Below are 18,818 nucleotides of genomic sequence, written 5' to 3'. Positions count from 1 at the left end.
ACTGGTCATCATACTCCAACTGAGGCCTAATCAGAGCGGAGCAGAAGAATTCCTTCTTGTGTCTTGTTTACAATGCTCTTGTTAATTAGAGCCCAGAATGAAGTTTGCTTTTTTTTGCAACAGCTCTTGATTTAGTCGTAAGTGGAGCACAGGATCTTTAGAGGTGCACATAGCTGAACTGCTTAGTAATAGCAACCACCTTTAACATCCTTGTAAGGGGGAAATGCCAAAACCAAAACAACCCACCAAGGTATCATTTAACTTCAAGAAGGGGAACTACACTAAAATGAGAAAGCTAGTTCAACTAAAATCTACAGAAAGAGTCACAAGAGTGAAATGCCTCCACACTGCATGCAAACTACCATAACAGCAGCTCAAAGCAAATGTATACCTCAAATAAAAAATATAGTGAAAAAAATATATATATTACTACCATGGCTAAAAGAGGCAGTTAGAAGCAAACAGGTAAAAAACTGGAAGTCAAATCAAACTGAGGAAAATAGGGAGGCATATAAACACTGGCAAGTCAAGTGTAAAAGTATGATAAGATTTGCCAAGAATGGTTTTGTGATCTTAGCTAGTCATCACTCTTCTACCAGCAATTGTGTTTAAGTACATTAGAAAACAGTCAGCAGGACCACTAACCAGCACTCAGGAAAGAGAAGGCCATTGTGGAGAAGCTAAATCAATTCTTTGCATCAGTCTTCACTGCTTAGGATGTGGGGGAGGTCCCCATACTTGAGCCATTCTTTTTAGGTGACAAATCTGAGGAGCTGTCCCAGATTGAGGTTTCAGTAGAGGAGGTTTTGAAAATTGACAAATTAACGAGTAATAAAAGACACCAGGACCAGATGATGTTTACCCAGGAGTTCTGAAGAGTTCTCAAGTATCTAAAAGGGTGTAACAAGAAGGCATGAGAAAAATTGTTCTCCTTAACCTCTGAGGATAGGACAAGAAGCAATGGGCTTAAATTTCAGCCAGGGAGGGTTAGGTTGGCCATTAGGAAAAACTTCCTACCTGTCAGGGTGGTTAAACACTGGAATAAATTGCCTAGGGAGGTTGTGGAATCTCCAGCAATGGAGATATTTAAGAGCAGGTTGAACAGACACACCTCTTAGGGATGACCTAGACCAGGACTACTCAACTTTGGAAGCCCTGGGGGCCACAATGATACTCACAGCACATGCTGAGGCCCACAACTTAAGTGTTGTTGCATATACATACAAATAAATATGCAAATATATGCACATAGCTTCTTTCACACTGACGGGCATGAATACAAAGATTAAGGCAAAACTACACAACAGTCAGTTCTGCTGATATTAATAAAATGCAATATCTATGCAATACCCAATTTCTATCCATATGACAGCACTTAATGAGCAATGACAGTCCAGGAATTTAACTACTAAAATGTATATCAACAGAAGACAATTATATTGACTACTTTTTTGTTTTGGCTTCACAATTGTGAACGGAACATATCTTGTTGAATATGGTAACCTTCCAGTATCTTGGTTTTCCTTAAATTGCTGTCAGGTGGATACAATTCTTTGAACTCAGGGTGAGAAGATTCATGGTGCGGTTGCAAGTTTGTTTTCTTTAATGCAGCGATAGTGTTTTAACAAAGATGGCACATTGGTTTTCCATTTCTCTCTGCAAAAGTGAATTCCATCTCCCAAACAGGGTTATAAACCCTGCATTCATCCAACAAGTGTATCTTCTTTATTGCCACTTTTAATGCTTATTAAAAAGAAAACACCCAGTGTTTGGGGTGTTTAGCTTGAAGCTTCAGGTTGTGCATTTCTTTGAGCGATTTTACTGTAAAAAGAAACATTTCCAAGCCAGAGCACTCCAAACGGTGGCGGGCGGGGAGCTGGGCGAGTTAGCTTGGATAGGAGAGGCAAAAAAGGACAGGTGCCGGGGAGCCCTGTCCTGGATTCCCAGCAGGGCTGACATCCCCACCTGGGAGTCCATCGCTCCGTGCGGGATGGAGGCGGGGCTGCCTGGCCACAGCGCCTGGCCCAAATGTGGCCAGTGTGAGCCAGTCAACACCGCTCAGGCTCTGCCCACAGGGCTAAGCAACCAGCACTTCTCACAATGCCTCGATGCTCCTGGCACCTTCTCCCTGGGGGCTAGAAACGGCAACATCCCGTATCGGTCTGTTCCAGCCAGCCCATTCGCTCGCATCTTTCAATGCTCACATGTTCCCAGTGGAGGCCATGTTCAAAGGTTCCCATCTGTAGGCTGTGCGTTGAGCCCCTGTATAAACCCAAACAGCACAGTGGGCTGCATGTTGAGTAGCCCTGATCTAGATGGTGCTTGGTCCCACTGGGAGGGCAGGGGGCTGGACTTGATGACCTCTCAGGGTCCCTTCCAGGCCTAGTGTTCTATGAGTCTAAGGAACTCAGATATGAAATTGCAGAACTATTAACTGTGGTATATAATCCACTGCATGAATCAGTCTCTGTACCAGATAACTAGGGATAGCTAATATAACTCTAATGTAAAAAAAGGCACCACAGTCATCCTGGCCATTAGAGGCCAGCAAACCTAACCTCAGTACCTGGCAAACTGGAAATCACAGCCAAGAACAGAATTTTAGACACAGAGATGAACACAACAAGCTGGGAAGAGTCAACATGGGAATGGATAATAAGATGAATCTTTCAAAATTGTCCTATTCTGTTCATTCCCTCTGGGGCACCTGGCACTGGCCACTGCTGGCAGACAGGAGACTGGGCGAGATGGGCCTTTGGTCTGAGCCAATCTGGTTCCTCTTGTGTTCTTCTTTAACTCCTCTGGGGCTATGCTTTACCCATCTGTGAGAAAGGGTATTGGGAGGATTCAGCTTTGGGCTGAAATTAAGCACAAGAAAGCAAAGGGCATTTTTGGAAGTTATGTTCCTGGGTAATCTATAAACATTTGGCTAATTGCAGAGCACCCACCAACAGGGTATCTCTACATGGGAGGTGAGAATTGGAACATGGATTGTGTCCTGCAACCTTAACGACTGACACAGTGCCCTGACTAACTCCAGAACCCTCACCGGTCCCCTACCGACCCTGCAATCCCCTCACCCACTGACTGATTGCCCAGTGCAGTGCACTGACCTCCCCAGACAGAAGGCATGAAAGTCATGTCTCAGCAAACAAATCAGACATCTGTGGTGACTGGACGTGCCGCATCTGATGGCTGATCAGTAGAATTCCACTGCCCGGTGGCAGCAGGGTGCTGAACACTTTAGAGCCCTGGTACCGCAGCATGCTGGGTAGTCCATCACTCCCACAGTCAGTTGGGTGGTATATCATCCATTCTGGCCTTTGAGTCAGCGACTGATGCTGGAGGACAGACTATCCCACATAGGACTAATTTTCCCCAGGACCGCCTGTCTCTGTTGCAGCAGCCAAATGTCCTCCAAGGGCCCTACGTGTGTTTTCTGTGAAGAACCAAGAGAGGAGCCCCTTGTTCCTGGCAGATCAAATCCATCCAACACATCGGGGAAGGACAGACTCATGCTGGGAGCTAGGCACATGGGGAAACGAAACCTGCTTGTCCCGAAGTCTGGCCAAAGGAGGCACGTCAGTAGGCCAGGTTTCTATCCCGCTGCAGAAGGGAAACAAGCTTCACTCTCCCCGTCAGCCAAGTGTTTCAGCTTGCACTTCTCTCTCTGAAGATTCACCTGGCATCGCTCGGGTCCTTTGCTCAATTCATTGGGGGTTTTGGAGAATCAGATGAAGACATCCCTGCTTCATATACATCAGCGCTCTGGGTGGGGCTGGGGAGGAGGGGATCAGGATGCAGCTGCCCTGGGGAGAGAGGACACCCCCAGCCCTCCCTCACCACAGCAGCGTGGGGCCAGATGAGAAGCGCCTCTCTATGGCTGCTGCAGCTCCAGCAGGCACAGCTGGTGAAGGGCAAGTGCAGTTTCCTGTCTCCTGCTTTCCCCAGCCAGTGAACAATGCAGAAAACTTTGCACTTTCCCCTCACTCCCTGACGAAGGGGAGCAGACAGCAATGTCCTTATACAAATCAGAGGTGCACAGAGCTTCAGCCCCACGATCCTCCCTAAAGGGTGTTTGGGGGGGCCGAGGCAGTCATAAATGGGGGAGGGGTGCACGTCCCTGCTTCTTGGCACAACCAAACCCAGGCCTTGCTTTAAGTTAGAAGAGGAAGCTGCATAGCAAATTTGGTGGCCCTAGTTCTTACTATTTAGGAGTTCTTGGCCAGTCAGACAGACAAAGAGACACACAGACAAACTGCCGCGTAGATTTAAGTCAGTGGCTACATCTACACAGCAGCTGGAGGTGGAATTTCCAGCCCTAGTCCCGGTCCGAGTCCTTTGATCAAGCTAGCATGCTAAAAATAACAGCACTGTCGTAGGGGTGGCAGGAGGAGCCGCCCAGGTTCTCAGAAAGGATTGTGCTGGCCTGCGCCACAGCTCTTCCTAGCGCACAGCTAGAACCAGGCCCGTGCATGCTCCTCTGCGTGTGCTGGCAATTACGCTTCCAGGCTGCCATATCCAGCACGACTCCAGCAGGGTCTACAGGAAAGCACAAGTGCCAATGTTTCGCTGAACGCCGAATGTGCCCCATGTTTAGCAGCCCAACTCCTGCTGTCCCTTGGACGAGCTCAGAAGACACCAGCTTTTTAGTTACTGGGGAAACTGAGGCACAGAGCAGGGATGAACTCAAGGTCACCCAGTAAGCCAGTGGCAGAACCAGGAATAGAAGCCAGGTCTCTTGAATGCTGGTCCAGCTCTCTATCCACTAGGCAATGTTGCTTTCTCCTTTCTCCTCTGAAACTACATGAAGTATCTAAAATGATCTATGCTCTTCTGAGGGCATTACAAATATCTGGCTCTAACTGGGGGTTCAGGCCTGGGGAGAATGACAAATGCACTGACTGGAGAAGCGGCTAAGCACGGAGCCTCAGCTGGGCAGGTTTGTTACTTGGGGTTTGCATAATCGGGTCACAATGTTTACGTGATTCCTGCAATTCTCACGGAGACACACTCTTTCCAGTCCAGAAAGGCACCAGTTCCCCTGAGTCTGTAGCTTGTCCTCTGCCAAATACCGTACCTATCATGAGAATTAGCCAGAGGGCAATATTTTAACATTAAGGCCAGGTCTACACCAGACCTGGCAGATTGGCTTATGGCATGCAATTCTAACTACATAGAATACGTAGCCGGAGCTGGCTTACTCCTGTCATCTTCCCTTACTCTTTGCAAAAGCAGGAGCACGGAATGCCTTCTCTGAGTTTGATTTAGCAGGTCTTAACTAGACTCACTAAATCAAACTCCAGAAGATGGATTGCAGCAGTGACAATCTTCCATTTAGTGTGGGCAAGGCCTCAGTGACGACACCTTCCCTGGTTTAGCGCCTGCCAACCAAGGCTCTCAAAGCAATTGGCAAACATGAAATGGAGGCATGATGATTAGAGGCTACTATATAATATGATTTGGGGATTAGACTCCAGTTGTCCTGATTCCCCTCTTAGGCTCCAGGTACTAGACAAAACTTTCTCCAAGCAACCCCCTCCTTCAACATTTGTTTACCAGGCAAATCTGACCCAACACGATCCTGGGAGAAAAACTACCGCACCAATATCTTGGGGCAACATCTTTGCCGGACTGGGGTTTAGTGACTTTAGAGGGCAGCCCTCACATGCCACATTAGGGGACTCGAGGCTCATACTATGGGGTCTCTTAAGTTGAGGAGTCAGCACACATCTGACCTGGGGAAGAATCAGAACTGACTCCCACAGCTACGAACCGGCCCCTGGGCCTGTGGCTGGCATCCCCGGGCCAGCGCCCGGCCCACGTACCTGCAGCGTGTTAACTGGGAAAGAGGTGATGGGGGGGAAGTCCATGATCTGCAGGTCGTGCACGTGGCCGTTCATGACCACGGCCGGCAGGTAGACGCGCCGCGTTTTGGTGGGGGCACAGGCCTCGCTGAACTCGTTGTAGAGGAACTGGTGGACGATGGCGCTCTTGCCAACTCCTTGAGCCCCAAGCACGGCGATCTTGAAGGTTGTCACCATACCGCTTGGCCGTGGCCCTCCCCTGAGACGAGGCGATTGGCTCTCTGGCACAGTCCACTGCGTTTGCACTGCCAGGAAGGCCCCCGGGCTGCATATTCCAGCGGCTGCAGTTTCAGCCCCATTCAGGAAGCATTTCCTCTTCAGGCCAGCCAGTCACTGCAAGACCAAGAGCAACCCAGTCAGTGACTCCTCCAGAAGTAGCCCTGGCAGCCTCCTGCCAGCACATGACACGGCCTGCCTGGCTAGCCACGGCTCTTCTCCAGCGCCATGATACCTGAGCCTCTCCCAGCCTTATGCTGCATTCACCTGCCTGGCCCCACCTGGCCGTTACGCCTATTTCACAGGTGGGGAACTGAGCCGCACAGAAAGAGTGAGCGACTTGTCTGGAGCAGGAAATTCAACCAAGGCCAGATAAAAGCCCTAACTACTAGGCAGTCCTACAGCTGCCCCTTCTCTTCCCCTTGGCTCTCTCTGATCTTCCCTTTCAGTGCCACCTTGAGAGCAGTTCCTTGACAGTCCTATTCTGACCAGGGACTGTTTTAAATGACATCAGCTGGTGCAGGTCCACAAGGGATCATCTGCCTGAGAGCAGCACCTTTCCATCCCCCCTTGCCCCGGTGCAGGGGGCTGCTGAGAGGGAGGTTGAGGGAATGGATTGGCTCTTGGCTGGGCTGAGGGCACAGCAACGTTTCAACAGCCATGGTGGCTCAGAGGGGGCAGAAGGTGCCAGAGAGTTTGGTAACCTGCTATAGTGCAGGGCAATGAGACAAGAAATTAAGTCACAACCTCCCTTTTTAAAAACAATTACAAGGGAGACCGTCATGAGCAGCGAAAGCATTCTGCAACTCACCCAGTTTGACAAACTCGCTACATGTAGCGTCAGGGACATGCAGCCACCTCTGGGGTGGAGGAAGCAGCCAGGCACATACCCTATTGTGCAACAGGTTGGTGGAAAAAGGGGCTGCAGACAGAGCACTTTGTTTAAGGGCAACAGCGCAACCCTCTTTCCAGGGTGTAACACCTCAGCAGAGAGCAAACAGGTCACAGCCACCCTAGTAGCACACACTGGTTGTAACAGACTCAAACAATATTGGACTGGTCCAGAGACCAGTATCCTGCCTTTCACTCCACAGGGCTCCACAGCCTGCCATCCTGCCCCTCCTCTGCTGGCTCAGTCCAGAGGCCCATAGTCCGCTCCTGCCCACCTCGTTCCCATTCCAACATTCAGCTGCTAGCTGCAGGCACATTCTCCCCACAGCCCATTGCACAGAGCTTCCAATGGTGGGGCCCCACTTCCTTCCTGACCCCTGCAGGCAGCTAGCTTCTGCCCTGAAGCATGAGCCTGGATTAGCCTTATTTCATAGAGCCAGCATTAGCAGTCCTGGCCCGAGTGTGACTGCAGCTTGCCAGGAGAGCACAAAGCATACGCGTGCTGAGGGTGCCGCCCCAGTGCTAAGCCAGCAACACGTCACCTGCCCCAACAGCAGAGCCCATGCACAGCTCCCTGTAAAGGATACAAGGCAGGTCTAGCTCCAGATGACTGAAACCCCCTAGGTGGAAAACAGGAACAGAGGAGCAGCAGGACTGCAATCACACTGCTCCCTGGGCGGAGGGAACCCTGTCAGCTCAGCTTTCCCCCACCACCGACCCCTTCCCTAGCTTTAGGCAACGAGCCCAGAGAGGCTGCCACAAATCAATTCCAACCACGGGGAAATAAGAACCCGTTCGCTTGCTCTTAGTCAGCGTTCAAGTGGTCCGAATTCAGGTTAGCTTAATTCACGTGAAGCAAACTAAAGGCATTAGGGCCAGGTGAATTCTGAATAAGAATAGGTACACAAGGACTTCCCGCAATGATCCACTTTAAACCTTAATTTAGATTAACTTTCCATGCTGTTTCCGTGGGCCCCAAAATTGGGCAGCCCAAAGGTGAAAGTTTTTGACAGCTGCTATCCCAAAGGAGTCAGCCCTGGAAAGAAAGACAAGGTGGCCAGGTAGCAGCCCCTCCGAGAACCCAGTGTAGGCCAGAGACGAAAGAGTTTTAGAGCATTTTGATGTTACATTTGGAAATTTTGCATATAGAAAAAAAAAAGGTGAAAAATCCCTGAAAACAACCCAGTTTTTGGTCCCACAACGTGTTTTATTTGCCCTGAAATTATTTATTTTTGGTTTCTTTCAGCAAGAAAAAAAAGCTTTTTTGGTTTGAACTGAACCAAGCTCCCTCCGACTCAGATTTTTTCGTTTGTCACCGGAACCAAACAAAACTAGTTATTTACTCAGCTCTCCTTGAGAAATGGGGATAAACAAGTACAGGCTCTTGGGGTGATGCAGACGTGGAATTCAGCAGCTAGTTTCAGGAATTCCTAAAGCGACACCTCCCCCACCAGAGCTGGGAAATCCATCTTCTCTTTGCTTGGACAAGGGGAGTTGCATTTAGCCGGGGCTGTCACTCTGCTGCATGAAGGGGTTTAATGTTTAATTTCAGGGTTTGATCAGTAATGCGATTAGCTTGATGGAGGTTAATTTCTAAGCATGCAGATCCATTGGCTACATCTAGATTGGCATGATTTTCCGGAAATGCTTTTAACGGAAAAGTTTTCCGTTAAAAGCATTTTCGGAAAAGAGAGTCTAGATTGGCACGGACGCACTTTTTGCGGAAAAGCGTCCGTGCCAATTTAGACGCGCTTTTCCGCAAAAAAGCCCCGATCGCCATTTTCGCAATTGGGGCTTTTTTGCGCAAAACAAATCTGAGCTGTCTACACTGGCCCTTTTGCGCAAAAGTTTTGCGCAAAATGACTTTTGCCTGAATGGGAGCAGCATAGTATTTCCGCAAGAAGCACTGATTACTTACAGTAGGAAGTCAGTGCTTTTGCGAAAATTCAAGCGGCCAGTGTAGACAGCTGGCAAGTTTTTCCAGAAAAGTGGCGGATTTTCTGGAAAAACTGGCCAGTCTAGACACATCCATTGAGTACTAGAGACGTAGACACATATGGAGAGACGCACACTCATGTCTGGAGACAAACGTGGACACGCTGGTCAAGGACACGTGCGTACACACACACAAGCAGAGGCATGCTCTGGGACTCACAGGCATGGATACACACAGGCACTGTACGCAGAGACAAAGACAGATGGACACACACATTGATGGTCATCCACACACGCCACCTCAAAGACACACACCCCAATGCTGCCCGCAGACAAACACACCTGGCTACAGTCACACAGACAGGCAAATAACAATGCACACACACAGCGGTACAGATGCATTTGGAGACACATTCAAACAACCGCACTCTAGCTCCTCTACAATCAGTTACCCAACTTCCATTGACTTCAATGGACTCATTGTTGCAGAGGTCTGGTTGTACTCTAAAATGCATGTGTCGCCCTCCAGACATAGGCAGTTAAGAAAGAAAAGGGGGTTCTTTATGTCTAAGCCAGGGAAGCAGATAATTCAGAAAAGAATCATAGAACCATAGAGCTGGAAGAGACCTCAGAAGGTCAAGTCCAGCCCCCTGCCCTAGGCAGGACCAATCCCAACTAAATCAACCCAGCCAGGGCTTTGTCAATCCGAGATTTAAAAATCTCTAGGGATGGGGATTCCACCACCTACCTAGGTAACCCATCCCAGTGCTTCACCACTCTCCTAGGGAAATAGTTTTTCTTAATATCCAACCTGGATCTCTCCCACCACAACTTGAGACCATTGCTCCTTGTTCTGCCACCTGTCACTACTGAGACCAGCCTCTCGCCATCCTCTTTGGAACCTCCCTTCAGGAAGTTGAAGGCTGCTATCAAATCCCCTCCTCACTGTTCTCTTCTGCAGACTAAACAGACCCAACTCCCTCAGCCTCTCCTCATAAGTCATATGCTCCAGCCCCCTAATCATTTTGGTTGCCCTCCGCTGGACCCTCTCCAATGCGTCCACATCCTTTTTGTAGTGGGGGGCCCAGAACTGGACACAATCCTCCAGATGTGGCCTCATAAGAGCCAAAATAAACAGGGAGCTCAGTGTGGGCTCAGGTCTGCCCTGTTGGCAAGCCCTGGCCCACTCCCTGCAGCAGTGCGGGGCTGGCCAACTGTGGTTACCAGTGTTGTCCCTGAGTATATGGGGATAACTGGGCCTGCAACTTTGCCCCGCCTGCGAACTTCTGGGGAAAAGTGGAACAAAGTTGTAAGTGTCATCATACACTGTAACAACAAGACAAAAGTGCACAAGGGAGACACTGAACTAGTACAAACCCAAAGGCCTCCTGCTCTAACTCAAGGACCGGGTTAGATTATGCCAGGTAAGCAAGAAGAGTGTGTGTGGAGGGGGGGGGGGATCAGAAAGCAATAAACCAAAATGGGCAGGTTGGAAATTCAGTCTAACCGCTGAACGAAGTAAGGGGGGATGGGCGGTTCTGCTCAGCCCTTCCTTTCGGGGAGCTCACAGACGATAAAGAGAGGGACAGACATGGCTGCTGGCTTATTTAAAGGCAAGGAAGGAGCAAGCCACGCCTGTTGGTACTCAGAGATACACCTCTGTGCCTTCATGGTCCTGATGCTGAGCAGGCAGGGCCACAGCTCAGTCCCCAATCACACTGCCAACTCCAAAGGCTCCCACTAAATTCCTACCCCTGCCAAGGAGCTGAGAGTGCGCCTGCTCCCCATGTGTCTCCTTTTCCTTCCCCACCTTCCGTCACCCTTTTACCCCTCCCCATGTTACCCTGTCTAAGCCAGTCAAGCCTGTAGATTTTACACCAGCGCTGTGACCTGAGGGGTGGCTATATGCAGGGCTGGATTAAGCGGGAGGTTAGCCGGGCAGCTGCCCGGGGCACCAACCTATGGGGGGCGCCTGATGGCAGCTGTAAGGTGCGCAGTGCGGTGAGGGGCGGGGCCACACATGCGTCGCGCACCCGCTGCTCGGGGCGCAGGAATGGCTCTATGCAATGCCTTAAGCACCACCACGCCAGGGCTCAGTGTAGTGATCAGACCATGTGCCAGGCAGCAAGGCTGCAAATGAGAGTCCAGTCCAGGCCTGCTCTTTTCTCTCCCTTGACACGTGTGTTTGTCTAGTTTGCTCTTACAGGACGGCAGCTCCGACTACCAGCAGCCACAGCGCAGCCAGCTCGCTTCTCTTCTCTTGTCCCCAAAAAGACCATGGCAAAGGATGGGGAGTTGGGACTATTCTATTCCGGACTTGGCCACTAACTTGATCTTGCACTAGCCCCTTCTCTCTTCCAGGACTCTGCTTCCCCCCGCTGTAAGATGGGAATACTACTACTGATCTCCCTCAGAGGGCTGGAAGCCTCAATTAATGTTTGTAAAGCTCTTGGGAATGTGCACATGGAAGGCACTACAGAGCCTTCTTTTGCCCCTGCATTCTTTCCGCCTGCCACACTCACCTATTCCTCTGAGCACGGTTTCATCTGATCGCTCCACAGGCTTCCCCCTGGTCACATTGACCCATATTCCTGGGTCCCAGGTTGGAATTCAGCTACTAGCACTAGAGTGCTGGCGACAATAGGCTCTCCCTCCTGGAACCAAGCCACTGAGTCCCAGCATCGGGGCATTTGACTTGGTGAGAATCTGAAGCCTCGCTTGGCCAGGCAGCTTCACACCAGTATCCATGTCAGGTTTCCACACGAACAACAGGCATGTGGCACTGTCGGGTCACAAAGCAACCCGGCCTGCATCACCGTCCTCACACTCCCCCACCCATCGTGCCGGATACATGTCTCCCCCACTCAACCCACAGCCATGGTGGAGTATTGCGTCCAGTTCTGGGCCCCCCACTACAAAAAGGATGTGGATGCATTGGAGAGGGTCCAGTGAAGGGCAACCAAAATGATTAGGGGGCTGGAGCCTATGACTTATGAGGAGAGACTGAGGGATTTGGGTTTGTTTAGTCTGCAGAAGCGAAGAGTGAGGGGGGATTTGATAGCAGCCTGCAACTCCCTGAAGGGAGGTTCCAAAGAGGATGGAGAAAGGCTGTTCACAGTAGAGACGGATGGCAGAACAAGGAACAATCCATGCTCCAATAATAAGACATTAGCAGTAGGGATATATTACCAACCACCTGACCAGGACAGCGATACTGACATTGAAATGCTGAGGGAGATTAGAGAGGCTACCAAAATAAAGAACTCTATAATAATGGGGGATTTTAATTACCCCCATATTGACTGGATACATGTCACCTCAGGAAGAGAAGCAGAGATAAAATTTCTCAATGGCTTAAATGACTGCTTCTTGGAGCAGCTAGTACAGGAACCCACAAGGGGAAAGGCAATTCTCGATTTAGTCCTGAGTGGAGCGCAGGATCAGGTCCAGGAGATAACCGTTACAGGACCGCTTGGGAATAGTGACCATAATATAACAACATTTAGCATTCCTGTGGTGGGAAGAACACCTCAGCAGTCCAGCACTCTGGCATTTAATTTAAAAAATGGGAATTACGCAAAAAGGAGGTGGTTAGTTAAACAGAAATTAAAAGGCACAATGACTAGAGCCAAATCCCTGCAAGCTGCATGGAAACTTTTTAAAAACACCATAATAAGAGGCCCAACTTAAATGTATACCCCAAATTAAAAAACATTGTAAGAGACCTACAAAAGAGTCACCGTGGCTTAACCACCATGTAAAAGAAGCAGTGAGGGACAAAAACGCATCTTTTAAGAAGTGGAAGTCCAATCCTAGTGAGATAAATAGAAAAGAACATAAACACTGTCAAATCAAGTGTAAAAACGTAATAAGAAAAGCAAAAAAAGATTTTGAGGAACAGCTAGCCAAAAACTCTCAAAGAAATAACAAAATGTTTTTAAGTACATTAGAAGCAGGAAGCCTGCAAAAAAAAACTGTGGGTCCCCTAGACGATCGAGATATAAAAGGAGCAATAAAGGACGATAAAGCCATTGAGGATAATCTAAATGATTTCTTTGCTTCAGTCTTCATGGCTGATGACGTTAGGGAGATTCCCAAACCTGCACTGTCCTTTGTGGGTGATGAATCTGAGGAACTGTCCCGGATTGAAGTGTCATTAGAGGAGGTTTTGGAACAAATAGAAAAACTTAATATTAACAAATCTCCAGGACCGGATGGCATTCATCCAAGGGTTCTAAAATAACTCAACTGGGAAATTGCTGAACTATTATCTGTGGTTTGTAACCTATCCTTTAAATCGGCTTCCGTACCTAATGACTGGAAGGTAGCTAACGTCACACCAATATTTAAAAAGGGCTCTAGAGGCGATCCTGGCAATTACAGACCGGTAAGTCTAACTTCAGTACTGGGCGAATTAGTTGAAACAATAGTAAAGAATAAAATTGTGAGGCATGTAGAAGAATATAATTTGTTGGACAAAAGTCAACATGGTTTCTGTAAAGGGAAATCCTGTCTTACTAATCTATTAGAGTTCTTTGAAGGGGTTAACAAACATGCGGACAAGGGGGATCCAGTAGATATAGTATACTTAGATTTTCAGAAAGCCTTTGACAAGGTCCCTCACCAAAGGCTCTTGTGTAAATTACAAGGCCATGGGATAAGAGGGAAGGTCCTTTCTTGGACTGAGAACTGGTTAAAAGACAGGAAACAAAGGGTAGGAATAAATGGTAAATTTTCAGAATGGAGAGGGGTAACTAGTGGTGTCCCCCAAGGGTCAGTTCTGGGACCAATCCTTTTCAACTTATTCATAAATGATCTGGAGAAAGGGGTAAGCAGTGAGGTAGTAAAGTTTGCAGATGATACCAAACTGTTTAGGATAGTCAAGACAGAAGCAGACTGTGAGGGACTCCAAAAAGATCTCACCAAACTGAGTGACTGGGCAACAAAATGGCAAATGAAAATTAATGTGGATAAGTGTAAAGTAATGCACATTGGGAAAAATAACCCCAACTATACCTACATGATGGGGGCTAATTTGGCTACAACAAATCAGGAAAGAGATCTTGGAGTTATCGTGGACAGTTCTCTGAAAACTTCCACACAGAGTGCAGCGGTGGTCAAAAAGGCAAATAGGATGTTAGGAATTATTAAGAAAGGGATAGAAAATAAGACACAGAATATCTTACTGCCTCTGTATAAAACTATGGTACGCCCACATCTTGAATACTGTGTACAGATGTTGTCTCCTCACCTCAAAAAAGATATTTTGGCCTTGGAAAGGGTTCAGAAAAGGGCTACTAAAATAAGTACTAGTTTGGAACGGGTCCCATATGAAGAGAGGTTAAAGCGACTGGGACTTTTCAGTTTAGAAAAGAGGAGACTGAGGGGGGATATGATAGAGGTCTATAAAATCATGAGTGGTATGGAGAGGGCTGATAAAGAAAAGTTATTTATTAGTTCCCATAATAGAAGAACTAGACGACACCAAATGAAATTAATGGGTAGCAGGTTTAAAACTAATAAAATAAAGTTCTTCTTCACATAGGCTCTGTCTACACTGGGCCACTTATTCCGGAAAATCAGCCGCTTTTCCGGAATAAGCTGCGAGCTGTCTACACTGGCCCTTGAATTTCCGGAAAAGCAACGACGCTCTACTGTACATAATCAGCCGCTATTCCAGAAAAGCTACGCTGCTCCCGCTCGGGCATAAGTCCTTATTCCGGAACACTGTTCCAGAAAAGGGCCAGTGTAGACAGCCCAGTAGTCTTTTCCGGAAAAAAGCCCCGATCGCGAAAATGACGATCGGGGCTCTTTTCCGGAAAAGCGCGTCTACATTGGCCACAGATGCTTTTCCGGAAAAAGGGCTTTTCCGGAAAAGCAGCCTGCCAATGTAGACGCTCCTTTTCTGGAAAAACTGAAAACGGAATAGTATTCCGTTTTAAGCATTTCCGGAAATTCATGCCCGTGTAGACACAGCCATAGCGTATAGTCAACCTGTGGAACTCCTTGCCAGAGGAGGCTGTGAAGGCTAGGACTATAAGAGAGTTTAAAGAGAAGCTAGATAATTTCATGGAGGTTAGGTCCATAAAAGGCTATTAGCCAGGGGATAGAAATGGTGTCCCTGGCCTCTGTTTGTCAGAGGCTGGAGAGGGATGGCAGAAGACAAATCGCTTGATCATTATCTTCGGTCCACCCTCTCTGGGGCACTTGGTGCTGGCCACTGTCGGCAGATGGGTCCACAGTAGGGCTAGATGGACCTTTGGTCTGACCCAGTATGGCCGTTCTTATGTTCTTAATGGTGTCAAGTTACATTGGGGGAGGTCTGGGTTGGATATTAGGAAAAACTATTTCCCTAGGAGGGTGGTGAAGCACTGGAATGGGTTACCTAGGGAAGTGGTGGAGTCTCCATCCCTAGAAATTTTTAAGTCTCTGCTTGACAAAGCCCTGGCCGGTTGATTTAGTTGGGATTGGTCCTGCCTAGAGCAGGGGGCTGGACTCGACCTTCTGAGGTCTCTTCCAGCTCTATGGTTCTATGATGCTGGAGCAGCTCCCTTAGCTCACAGCAGTATTAAGGCTTTTAGCCTCTTTGCAGGTCACCTCCACTTGAGGGCAACATAACTACTGGCTGAGAAGCAAGCCGCCAGGCCAATGCTAATAAGACAGGTAGATCCTTGTGCATGGAGCTGAGGGATGCAGCCGGCGAGCCCTGGTTTTGGCCAGCATTCGTCACCACATTTTTTTGCCCCAAAAGAAATTCCATTTGCTTTTGAGAGGGCCTGGGATGGGTTTGTGGGGGGGTGCATGGCAATGCCAGGCCCAGGCTCTCTTGCCCCACTCGTTCCCAGAGTTTGGGATTGGGCCCCAGGCTGCCGGAAGAAGGAGTTGGGGGGGGAGAGGATGGAGCCATGAGTTGCCTTCGCAGGAGGTCCTTCTTCCAGAGAAGGCAAGGGGGCTTGGCAGGGAGCCGGTTACTCCCGCAGCTGGGCCCTGTCTCCAGACAGCCGGCATAGGATGCTGCATCCAAAGCAGCTGCTTGTTTTGTCTGAGGAAGAGACCCGTGGTTTGTGGGCTCTGGGAAGCAGAAAGCTCCAAAACACACCTCGCTCCCTCCCGCCACAGCAGCCCCCTAGACGGCTCCCTGTCTTGTCTCTAGGCCCATCTCCTGCCCTCCCACCAAAGGAAACCACCACGTGGATTTCTAAAGGAAGAAACTGGAATGGTAAGGAAATAATCAGACATCTCCTAGCCCATCCTCCAGTGCTCTGCAACCAATCAGGGTGCCCCAGCCTCCTTGGACTGTTAGCCCTGCCCAACAGAGGAGGAAACTGAGGCATGACTTTGTCCAAGGTCACCCAGCAGGCTAATGGCGGAGACTAGACTGTAGATCTGCTGACCACCTTGTGCTTTAACCACTAGGCAAACCCTCCTCCTCCCAGGACTGGGGCCCCTTCCTGGGCACAGGGGAAGAGGCCTGCATGGAAGCCAACTGCACAAAGGTGTGAGAGACTGGAAGGATGGCCCACTAGTTAGGGTGCTAAACTAGGATCAGGGAGACCGGGATTCAATAAGCTCTGCAGCCACAGTCTTCCTATGAAGCCTTGGAGAGGCCATTAGTTGCTATGTGCCTCAGTTTCCCCACTTGCCCAATGGGGACAACCGCCCTGCCCTGCCTTGCAGGGATGAGGCTCAATACACGGAGCGAGTGTGAGGTGCTGGGGTCCTGCAGCCGGGGGGCCGTATAAAGGCAGAGTGGGAAGGCCCCTGGTTTTTCTCCACATTTTTGAAGTGGTCACCTCTCTGAAGGGAGGTCTGCTATACAGACTGAAAAGTGAACTCTATGGCTAAACCAAATCGGCAGCTGGGCCCTGAGCCAAAGTAGCAAGCAGCACAGTCCAGCAGACTTTTATATTGGACAAACATCCACCTTCTTACAGCCCCTTGTAGCAGAGTTCAGCAGTTAGAGTTTGCACGTAAATAGTGCACGTGTGCAATGAACGGGTGCACCCGGGGGGCCCTCCGCACATGGCTGCCCATGGCGACACCAGCAAGTCAGCCTTTGCCGCGACCCCTGGAACATGAGTGCCAGGGTCCATGTACGACACGTGCACTCTGGTGTGTGCACACGGCCCATGCTGTGAGCACACACACACAGGAGGGCACAAGCAGCCAGCAGGTGCCCATCAACGCGTCACTGGGGACCGTGTGTTAGGATCGCGGTGCCTGAATATGCATGAGAGTTTATGTGGCAGAGTTGGAAGAAAAATAAGCTGCTACGCCCACCAGCGCACACCACAATATGCTGTAGGGAAAGTCAGGGACACCCAGATGGAACCTTAGCAACTAACTGGGTGTAACAGGGAGCCCGGGGAGTGCTTGTGGGACTGACCAACCAGGAAGCCAGGCGGGGAGGAGATCCCTGAGCCCTGGAGAGGGAGGCCAAGGGAGTGGGGCTCCGGTGACACTGACCAGCCCTGAATCCTAGCGGGAAGGTCTGGAAGCATCTCACATTTCAGCCTCCCCTCCTTACCAGGCTGACAACCTCTCTCCAGTTCCCCACCAAACAGCAGCAGGGGGGACAAGTGTGTGTGGGGGAGGGGGGGCTCAGCATTCCAGGATCTGGGAGCCCGAAGGATCTGCGAGAGTCACGTTGAGGTTAAACTTCATCCTTTCCCCAGAGGCAGCATCCCTTTGCCCCTCCCCCCATGGGACTCTGCCTGCTACTCCCTAGGACCTTCCCAAGCTGCCCTATCTCCCCCCGTCCCGGGACCCCTGACACGGCCAGGAAGGCTCCAGCAGGCTTTTCCCGGTACCCAGCGCCCCGCTGTCAGGCCTGCCTCTGCCCCCGCTGCTTGCCCCACTTCTCAATGCAGCAGCCCATCCTCTGCCCGCGGAGGGAGCCGGCGATGCACTAACACTGGTTTGCCCCTGTGCAGAGCTGGGCGGGAGGGGGACTTACCGGCTTCTCCCCCTGTCCTGTCCCAGGACCCCCGGCCTCGCTGCCCCCCAGCTGCCTGCGCTGCACAATTTCAACTTGGATTCCTGGTTTGTTCCTTTGCTGGGACCCCCCGCCCCCAGCTGGAACTTTATGGCCCCGGGGATGGGCTCAGCTCCTGCCCGTGGGGGCCACCTGCGCCCCCCGCCCGGCTGGCGCCTTGTCCGGGGGCTTCCCCTGGCCCGGAGCCTCCCAGCCCGGCTCCTCACCTCGCCGCGGTCCGATGCCAAGGACGAGCCGCGGCGCTGCGCGGGGGGCGCTTTCCCATCCAGCGGCCCCGGCCCCGGGGGCTCTGCTGCGGCCAGGTGGCGGGGGCGGGCCGGGGGCCGAGCTCGCTGGCCCCGCGCTCGGGCTCGCCGGGGAGCTCGCCTCGCTTCCCCGGGCTCGCTGCCCCTTCGCCAGCTCCCTGCGTGCAGGGCAGGGGGGAAGGGAGGACGCCTCGGCTTGAAGCGGCTCCTCTGGGTCACAGCGCCTGCCATGTTCCCGCGGGCCGGGCCGGGCTTGAGCCAGGAGCCTGCTCAGCTGTTCGCAAGGTTCTGCGCCGCGGGGAGGGGCGAGCCTGGGGCCGGCTGGCCACGAGCCCCCTCCGCGCAAGCAGGGACCCAGGGTGACCCCGAGGCGTCCTGAGCACTTTGCAACAGCCCGAGGTCTCAGGAGGGGCGGGGCTGGGGAGCAGGCCACTGCCTAGCTCTGCCCCTGCCCGCCCGGGTGACCTCTGGCAAGTCACTTAACCGCCGCAGTCCAGCTCCTCCAAGGGCTTGACCAGCCTCATCTCCCTGGATTGCCATACCTCCCAGGAGCCCCGCCTCAGTTCTCCACCCGGCAGCCCCAAGGATCCTGCTTTCCCCAGAGTCCTGAGTGGGGGGCGCTCTGGGGAAAGAATCAGGAACTTGCAGCGTCCCTCTCCCTTTGGCTCT

The 18,818-nt window shown here is 50.9% G+C and overlaps 1 protein-coding gene across 2 annotated transcripts in view; it reads right to left on the bottom strand.

Annotated features, from left to right (window-relative positions):
- The window catches only part of RASL10B (RAS like family 10 member B), a 39,975-nt gene extending 21,157 nt beyond the window's left edge, over positions 1-18,818 (bottom strand). Inside the window, exons 1-2 of one of the 2 annotated variants that reach the window (XM_006119606.5) lie at positions 18,111-18,248; positions 5,829-6,200 (exon numbers count right to left, since the gene is read on the bottom strand). In XM_006119606.5, coding sequence (XP_006119668.1) covers positions 5,829-6,044 — 216 coding nt within the window. In that variant the 5' untranslated portion in view covers positions 6,045-6,200; positions 18,111-18,248. Of the gene's footprint in view, positions 1-5,828; positions 6,201-18,110 lie in introns of both variants that reach the window. The other variant, XM_089772088.1, reaches the window with a different exon arrangement.

This window comes from Pelodiscus sinensis, chromosome 21 (assembly GCF_052426305.1).
Source record: "Pelodiscus sinensis isolate ZL-2025 chromosome 21, ASM5242630v1, whole genome shotgun sequence".
NCBI lineage: Eukaryota > Metazoa > Chordata > Testudines > Trionychidae > Pelodiscus > Pelodiscus sinensis.
This window is presented reverse-complemented; position numbering and strand designations above follow the sequence as displayed.